Below are 9915 nucleotides of genomic sequence, written 5' to 3' on the forward strand. Positions count from 1 at the left end.
TTATCTTTGTCATTAACTGTCAAATTTTTTTTGAATTGCATTAGACATTTGAATTGGATTTGAATAAAACAACTGTCAAGTTATCTGTCAAAATGAATAACTGTTAAACAATCTGAGTTTCTGGACTAAACTGGAATAATATTATAAATTCACTGGTGTGCAAAAAAATGTCAAAAACCAACAAAACTTGATGTTTAAAGTTTATTTCTGACACTTCATTAACATTTAAAAAAATCAGTTTTTGTAAATAAAAATTTTAAATAAAATCCATCAATTTAGCGCCAAATGCCCGTAGTTTTTTTCATTTCAAATATATTTCTCTTTATGGTTATTATAGATATTTTTTTTCTATTTTAAATTGTGGCTTAGCTCATGCATTCATAGTTTACCCGTATTTAGTAGAGAGAGTCGTCTGGATGTCGTTGGCGGCTGATGTAGAGCGCCGCTGCGTCGTCTAATTCATCGAGATCATCATCGTGGGAGGCGGGAGGTGATGGTGGCGACGACCGAGGGGAGTGCATGCTGAGATCCTCAGGTTCCGTCTGTTCGGGCTGCAGGTGAACAAACTGCGGCGGCAGCCGAATAATTTGGCGTATGTCGCGGCTCTTGCGGTGCCGTCGCTCACAATCCATTGGATCGTCGTCGAGGGGTGTTGCAAATGGGGGTACGCTGTCGTCTGAGCTGGCAGACTTGTGGTCGGATGCAGCAGGGCTCATTACGGGCGTTGGGGGTCCCGTGATGCCGCACTTGTGGTGCGCAAGATGGTGTGGCCGGCGGAATTTTGTGTGGCACAATTCACACTGAAATGGCTTCTTACCCTTGTGGATGAGGAGGTGTGCTTTGAGTTGATTGGAATCCGAGAAGCGAGCCTCACACATATCACATGGGTAGGGTCGTTCACCCGTGTGCACACGCAGATGACGCCTCAGGTTGGCTACTTGCACGAAACGCCTATCGCACTCTTCGCATTTGTACGGCTTCTCGCCCGTGTGCAGGCGCATGTGGGTCTTTAGGTGATGATCACGCGTGAAGCGCTTGTGGCATTCGGGGCATTCAAATGGCTTTTCGCCCGTGTGCGTGCGTTCGTGATTCTGCAGGACGTGCTTGTAGCCAAATGAGCGTTTGCACGTTTTGCACGTGAACACCTTATCACGTGTGGGATCCTTCGTGCTTGACGTCAGCATGGTGGCATGTTCAGCAGAACCCGTTGATTGTGGCGATGAACCCGATGTTGGGGGTGAAATTGGTGCATCCGCGGCGGGTGTATCAAATCTCGCCGGCGGTGAAATTATATCCTTTCGCACGGAAATCTGCCGTCGCCTCGGTGCACCCTTTCGTCCCAAATCGGCTGTCGTTGTGGAAACAATGTGATTGTTATTTGTGGCAATTTTCTTCGCCACACTCTTGAGTGCCGGGGAAATTGGTGAGGTTGGCGGTGAACTGTTGGCTGTTGATGATTGCGCCCATGCCATTAAGAGTGGATGTGTCGGGAAGAAGGGTGACGAGGAAGCAAGGCTGGAAATGGGGATCCCCAGAAGGGCAGCCGTTTGAAAATGCGGCGCAAGAATCCTCATTGCAGACTCTGTTGGTGGTAGAAGTCCTGAATAAATGGAGGCTGCGTTGTTGTTGCTAATTGGCGGTGAAAGATTACGTTCATCATCGTGCTGTTCACCAGTCAGAGCCCGAGCTGCCGCTAAACCTGTGCACGAGGAGAAAGACAGAGGGTTAATTAAGGCAAAAAAGGGTTGGCATTCATGATATTTCCGCCCTCGACGCAATAGCCACCCTTCGCAAGAGGGGAATTTTAAACAACCCCTTTGCTTCAAGGGGATTAATTGCAGGAAGTTTTTGAAGGATTTCAAGGAATAGGGTGGTTTTAATTTAATTCATTTGCTTTTGAAAAAGAAAAACGAGGTTTATACAATTTCTTTTCTTGAATTTAATTAAGCCGTTATAATTTCGTTTGGAGCAGTATACTCCCAAAAAATAATTCAAACGAATTTTCGATTCTTCTGGAAAATTTTCCCATCAAAACGGCTCCGCAATAATTTCCTCTTTGGCATCGGCAATTCAATCATCATTCTCTGTGCTTCAGGACACCCATCCAGGGGCCTCCCAGAAGTGCACCAAATTGCCCCACGGGGCCCATTAGTGGGGTATATTCGCAATTGTATTCGGTACTTTCGCTTTTCCAATGTCGATTTTCAATTTTCACGGATAACACCGCGTCAACTTTTTTTATCACTTGTTATCACCTCTTTTATAGCTTCGGTGACCTCCTTCGGGGACCAAGTGAAAGTGGAAATTGTCATCTCGCAATTTTCACTTTTCATCTTGTCGATACGTTTTCACAGCACATCAACTCCCCCCTTTTTGTCTCAGGGATGATTCTTGATGGTTGGAGGAAAAGCATTTCAATGGATCATTTTAGAGGGATTTGAAAGGCGAAGACAATAAATTTAATTTTCTCCTCTCATATCTTTTTAAGGTTTAAAATTTAATTTATTTCAAGTATTTTTTTCTTTATTCTTGTATTTTTCAAAGTTTAATGTCTCTTTTGAGATTTTCTTTTTTTGAAAGAAACAGGATTTGAAAATATTGTTAGCGTCTTAAATGATTTTATTTGTATAATTTTAACCATGTTTTCGGCAACTTGAAGAGGCATAGCCAGGAACGGTGATTAGATGTTCAAACACTCTCTAAGAGTTCAAGAAGATTTAACGTTTTCTTTAGAAGTTCAAAGACATTATTTTTAGGTTTAAAACAATAAAAAAATTAGAAAAACTTTTAAAATTAAATTTCAAACATTTAAAAAAGTTAAATATTTGAAAGAAAGGTCAAACGTTAGAAAATAACTGTCATGCGTAAGAAAGAAATCGTCAAATGTCAGAACAAATGTCAGACGTTAAAAAAACGTCAAATATTAGAAAAGAAATGACAATGTTGGAGAAGAAAATTAAAGTTTAACTATAGAAACTTCAAACGTTCAAAATTAACATCAAGAAATGTCAAATATTTGTAAAGAAATGTCTAATCCATTTTCAAAATCTTTAAAATTTAATAAAAAATGGCCTCTGGCATCATGATTGAGCATAACCTAAATCTTCCACATCGAGTTTTTATTTTGATCTCTAGAAATTATTTTTCCTCTCACAAATACAATTTAAACATTTCCATTTCCCACAAAACAGAGCACATAATTGAGTATATGTGGATTTGCCAAATTCACGCATATATAGCCCATTTTAGTACTTTTTAGCTTCATCCCTCTACGTATAGGTTATGTGCAATAAAACTGAGATTCCCAGCCAATGATTTAATTCAATTTTCAAGCAATTTTGTAGCAAGAAAAAAACCCCAAAGCCCATTTATGAGAATCTATGGTCGCGGTGCACTTTCCCCCGGCGCGGTGCCTTGAGGTTCCACCCGTAAATCACTCCCGTGGGAGCCGCGCGGATGTGAATGAAGATGAAAGTGTATTTGGTATTATCATAAAAATAATTCAGTTACCTCCCCCGGTATCATCCTGTCTTGTGGGGGCCCACACACATGGCATCTCTCGGGAGAAAAGGTTAGTCACAATTGTGAAGAAATGTGTGCGATATGCGCAACAATGTCAACCATTTCAGCGGGGGATGGGGTAGTACCCAACCCACCCCACCCCAGCCTGAGGGTTTGGGAGGTGCTGCCATGTGAGAGAAAGCTCTCGGCACATTTTTCTCCCAACCCGAAAGCTCCGAGAGGCGACTTTCGAGAAAAATTGTAAGAATGAACTTTCACTCGTCCCCAATACAAACTCACATGTTTCATGTTCGGTACAGGGGGGTGTGTGGATCGCTTGTTTTTCTTCTCTCCGTCTTCTTCTCCTTCGTATGTGGGGGATGGGGGATGGTGGGATATTTGTGTGTGCGTGTCGGAGGGTGAATGTACACACAGAGTGGAACATGTGTGTGGTTGACGCTTGATGCACATTTATCGAATTGTGACGTGAGGGGAGAAGGGGGTGTGTGGAATGTCTCTCGGAGGGTGGATTTTCTCAACCACCCGACGGCAGTCGAGACGCCTGAATTGCCCTCGTCTGTTGCTTCAGCATTTTGCATACACATTCGTGACGTGCGAGCTTTTATGTATACAATACGAGCGCGTCTGATTCCGGAAGGGTGGTTCTCTGTATGCTGAGAGTGGGTGGGTGGGTGGTGATACCATTCCCCGTGTACGGGGAGAAAGGGGTCGTGTGGAGGTTTGTACGGATATTGAGGGATATTGGCAAAACATGTGATTCCATTTTACTCCACTTTCATTCACAGATTTTTCTGCAGAAAAAAAAAGCTCCATGAACTGCTTTTTGTATCCCTTTCTTGTATCCAAGATATCTCATCCAAAGTATTAATCGTGAAGAAAGAAAAAAGATAATATTCTTTACATACCTACTTTTTAAAGTTTTCGATTTGAGGTTTTTTTTTAATAATTCAACCCCAATAAAACCCATTCGAATTACTTTTGGAATATTTTTAAGTCTTTAATTAAAGGAACTTTGTAGTTAAACCCAGAGTTAAACCAGTTTACTCCATGTAATGAGAATTGTTTGTAACTAAAATTCAATCCTCAATCAAAACTAATTTGGAAAAGACCTAATTCATTTGCTCTGAATTTAGATTTTTTTTAAGACTGAACTTTTAGTTTGAGGGATAGAACTTTACGTGTAAAACTTACGTTTAACGTAACATTATGTGGATTAATGAAACATGAAACATTCGGAAGTTTGCAGCAAAAAGCGGAATTTTTTTCTTTCACTATATTTCACATTTTTTTTATTTTCTGTATTTTAAGATTGAACTAAAAATGATTTTTTCTTATGGAGCATTTTAAAGCTTTTTATTTAATATTTTCAGTCAGTCAAATTGTTTGGTTCATTCTAATAAAAAGGAATCCAAAGGAGGCATAAGAAAGAGGCTTAATTTAAGCCACACTCCCCTATATATGTACATATATATTGAGTTAAATTTTGAATTTTTAACTGAATATACATTAGTTTTTGGGGCACATCCTTGTATATTTTTTTAAAAAGAAAAATCTGCTGTTTTTTCCCATCTGTGACTTTCTCTTTGTATGAAAAGGAGTTGCCTAAGAGTTATCTCAACACTTGCTTAAGACAATCTTTCACTTAACACCCGATCCTTGTGGCCAAGGAGTGCGGGATACATAGAAGTGTGAAAAATTGAGAGAATCCACATTTTCCCGTAGCCTTGCAGTGAGAGATCCCGATCGGATGGATTTAATATGCCACAGAAATCCGTCATCCATAAATTTCTGATATTTATGAAAAATCAACATGTGTTTCGTGTCGCACCCAGAAAAAGGATCATGTTTGGTTTGAGAGCAATTTGCTCCTTTATGTGGCATAAACCAGGAAGTCACATTTGTGCGGGTCCAAAAGCACGTCGCCTTGTGAAGGCGGCTGAAGAGGCCACTTCTTCTCGGGTGAGTCCTTAAGACAATTGCTGTAGGAAGTTCAATTAGTTCGACAGGAGCCACGGCGTCGAGGGGGTTAAGTGGTGTTGCTATATACATAATACATGAAGTTTGATGTGATATATATTTTTGCAAGAGGTGTTTGTTTGCGGAATAATCCTCTCAGCAAGGAGCTTCAGGCGTCCTTCGATGGTTGCGCGAAAAAATATCTCAAGAGGGTGGGAGCTTGGGGTGAAATTTGATGCTTGTGAATACCGAGGGAAGGAAAGAAAAGGGTGGTCCGACTAAAAATGTCAACGTTTCATCTCGCTTACGCCTAATTTCCAAAGCCATCTCTCGCAAAAAAAAGACTTTATTCCCGCAAGAGAAACACAAAACCCACTCCTTTTAATCATCCCCGGTGTGAAGGGATGGCGGAAAAAAAATCCATAAAGATGCTGGGCGAGAGGACCTGAAGATGCGCGCTTCTTAATCAGTTCATCTCGCTTTCACCCCTCATTTGGGAATGGTGTTGCCACGGCGGGAAAGAAGAAAAGAAGCTCCGCAGGGAGAGCCATTAAAGGGAGAAAAGATTCTTCGCGATTTTCTACCCTTCCGTTCATCTAGTTAGGCAAACGCCTCCCACACACACACCCCTTCCACCCCCGTCGTAGCATTCGCCTGTCACGAAATTTACCCACGAGTTGAGATAATCTTGCACGACAAATTAGGTAGATGTAAGATGAGGGATTTATATTTTCTTCATCATTTTTTTTCTTGAAAGATTTTAATATGGATTTTTGAAGGGAAATCTTTGGGAAAGTTTTTGAAAAGAATTTAAAGTTCATTTAGAATTTTATTACATTTTTTTTATAAGAGCGACAACATGTCTTTTTATATTTTTTGAATTTTCTAAAATTGTTAAAAATCATATAAAAATGAAGGAGTTTTTTTTTTGAATTGAGGAGTTATAATAAGAGTTTGATTTTAAACTAGTTTAGCTTTTTTTTGAAGTTGCCTCAAGAGACTGATTTAATTAAAAATAAAATAAAATATATTAAAACAAAGTTTAAAAACTTACAAATTGAGCACAAATGCTCTGATAACGTATAATTAAAAATTAAATTTTGAATAATTTATAAAAAATTTAAAATTTATTTAATAAATTTATACAATTTATAAATTTATAAAATTCATTTATAATTTTTATATTTTAAAAAGCGTTATGGAAAGAAGAAATAAGAGAGAAGAAATATTCATTAATCTAAAGAATCACAGCTAAAACAATACATTTATGAAGAAATCAGTTTTTAGATAAATTAAGGGATTAATTTCTTTAATTTATTTTGCTTAATGATATTTTTTTTAAAGAACTAAAGTGTCTTAAAAGAAATTGAGCCTGCAATAAAGTTAAAAGCCTTTTCAAAAGTGGATCTTATCAATCTTGTGGTTATCTTTGCGGTAAGATGTAAAAAATTATGTTTGTTGAACTTCTTTTAAGAGGTCATTTTGTATTAATATTATTAATATTATAATGTAGCTTTATTGGGCAAAAATTATCACCAAAAATTAATTTTCATTCAAACGTTTCTTTGAAAATCAGTTCTCTTAAATTTTGTTTAGAAATTTATCTTTATCTATATATTTTTGTGACTACTATTAAGCAAATTATAGGGTTTTCCCATACACTTATTTTCCTAACATCTCTTTTTTTTGTATAAATTTTGACATTAAAATCGTAATAAATTATTGGAAAGGCCATTACTTTTATTAAATTATTTTCAAGATAAATTTCGAAAAAAAAATTTCCCCAAATTTTTCATATTTCATAGCATTTTCACAGAAGATTTGTAAATTGTCAAAAAAATCCAACAGAAACTGTATTGAAAATCATTTAAGAACTTTCATATTAAACAAAATTCAGAATTTCTTTCAAAAAGTTTTCTTTCTGATATTTATACCAAACTCTGTATTTAAAATTTAATTTAATTTTTCACTTTTATTGCTTTGAATTAAGCGAACTTTTTCTCCTCAGTCACTGCGGAAATAATCAGTGCCAATGATTTTTTCTTATTGGGCAGAATTATAAGTAGGAGATTAAAATTTGTTTGAGGTGTAAAAATAATTGATATTAAAAAATTAATTAAAAACTATATTGGCGGTGGAAAATTTTCATGCTAAAAAGACTAATTTGTAATTTTAAACATTGAAAATTTGGGGGATTTGGGGTCAATTTGGGAGCAACTTTTCCTGTAAAAGGGGTTGAAAAAAATATAATATTACTAACCTCTAGCAGCCTGGGCATCCTGGAACAGGGACAAAGCCATGGCTTTGTCCAGTTTATGCCGAAAATCAGACACCTTTCAAGCTATTTCTTCCACTTTAGCACGCAAATGTTCTCACACGGAGGTCCTCGGGATGCCTCCAATTGTCTCTTAGCACATTTGGCAGTTTAGCGTTTTTGCGTTTAAATTTTCTTTTTTTTTTAAATGTTGAATCTGTCCGGAGAATTTTTCTAAAATTATCTGTGGTCCACGCACTTCACTTGAATTTACTAGTTTAATTAATTTGTGTTGGCAAAAAAAGATTTTAAATTATTCTGTTGTAAAGAACAAAAAATGCCGGGAACTGCATCAGCAGAAATTCTTGAGGCTTAACACTTTTAAGCGCGCGGGGGATGAACTGATTGAAACCGATTGCAGATTGCAGAGAATCCTTTCCTCCAGGATGTCTTTTGATTAGTTGCTGCAGAAGTTAATCTTTTCCTCTAACTCTGGGGTGCTGTGGTGGATTCTTCAATGGGAATGGCTGGATGCAAGTTTCTTGGTGATGTGTGATTAAAACTCAACAGCTCGAATGCTAAATCGCGACTGAAGATTTTGTCTGTGGCACGCGATGTTTGTAGTAAAAACTGGTAAGGCGATCGGGTGACGTGCACGATGTGCGATTCACTCTCGGACTGGTGAATGTGAATGTGCGGGAAAGATGGGGAACGGAGAAGGCACTATCATTGACTTGGATTTTCGCTTTTTATTTTCTTGCCCCGCGAGACTCCTCTCCCCAAGTGAGCGAGCGAGAGAGTGTGCGTTGTGAGGACTTTTCCGGCGTTACCGCGAACGTCTGTGGAGGTTTTCTTTTCCTTCGTTTGCGGGTACAACACACTTGTGAACGTGAGCTGACCTAGCCTAACACTGACTCTTTACCATCCCGTGCGGCGCATGTTCATGGAGACGAAGGCGAAAAACCTACCTCCCCTCCTAATTGCACCCCATCTCACTTCAACCACCAACCCTTAATGCTTCCACATAGTATCCCATCGTCTCCCTCACACACCTAGGTACTGTCCCTACCACATTTCCTATATACCTCCATAGTCCTCTTTCGAATCTTCAGCAGGTAAGACAGAGAGGACAAATGGTGTTTACTGAATTTCTACGAATGTATTGGTGCCTCAGAGGGAGGGTTGGTTCATCCCCACCACTTCCCAAAATACCAAACTTAACCCTCTTCCATCCACCAGCATCCTCATCCCGGCATAACCAACTCTCTCTCTATATAGCAATTATATATAGGAACTCTACTACATACATAGCAAACCTATATAGCACAAACCCTATATAGCATACCAAGTTCAACCCTTATTTACCCACCCGATGGCTTCCTCATTCAAACACTCACACACACCCCATTTGCCGGGAGATATAATTGAGTGAGAGGGTGACCAATATGAGCCATAATCTCGGACCAAGGCTCCAACAACCCCATCACACTTGGCTTCTCTAACGACATTGCTCCATCTCGCCTCCTTGGCCGTGAAATACATTCCGCCCTCTGACCCCGTTAAGATTATACGACATACTTTGTGAGGTGCGCACATGGAGCTCAAACCAGTAGCTATTTTTGATCTCTCATTTTACTCGATTTTACCGACATTCCTTCCCGAAAAGTTTTTTTTTTGATTTGTGAAGTAATTTTTAAAGGATTTTTTTAATTAATTGTAAAATTAAAGCTTCAAACATAAGAATATTATTGTGCCTATAAATAAATGCAAACTTAACTTCTGAAGCGATTAATCATAATTCTTCAGAATCAATCATTTGAATTTGTTGAATTTTTTCCTGAATTTGCTGAATGTTTGCTGAAAATCTTCTAGATTCGCTCAACTCAATAAATTAAATTTTTTTTTCTGAGTTGTGTGGAACTTGTCAATTTTTTCCCAAAAATTAATTAACCTTTACCTGACTGATTCTATTGGTGCATTTTAATAAAATCAAGGAATTTTATTGAATATTGCTGAATTTGTTTGTGAGCTCGATGATTTTTGAATTTATAAATTTGTCTAATTCAGCAAAATTTATTTAATTTCCTTTATTTTTTTATTTTATTATTTAATTTCCTTGATTTGTATAAGTGCACTGATTGCCGTACTAAACTTGTCGGTTTTATTTAATCTCCTGAATGTGC

General features: G+C 38.0%; 1 protein-coding gene across 1 annotated transcript; it reads right to left on the reverse strand.

Moving 5' to 3' along the window:
• Positions 1–321: 321 nt before the first annotated feature.
• LOC129796309 (protein krueppel) lies at positions 322–8591 on the reverse strand. Its single transcript, XM_055838127.1, has 2 exons — positions 7739–8591; positions 322–1699 (listed from the first exon to the last, which is right to left on the reverse strand). Exons 1-2 carry the CDS (start codon positions 7776–7778, stop codon positions 396–398), a joined length of 1344 nt encoding a protein of 447 aa, XP_055694102.1. The 5' UTR covers positions 7779–8591; the 3' UTR covers positions 322–395.
• Between the last annotated feature and the right edge of the window lie 1324 nt (positions 8592–9915).

Source organism: Lutzomyia longipalpis, chromosome 4, assembly GCF_024334085.1.
Source record: "Lutzomyia longipalpis isolate SR_M1_2022 chromosome 4, ASM2433408v1".
NCBI lineage: Eukaryota > Metazoa > Arthropoda > Insecta > Diptera > Psychodidae > Lutzomyia > Lutzomyia longipalpis.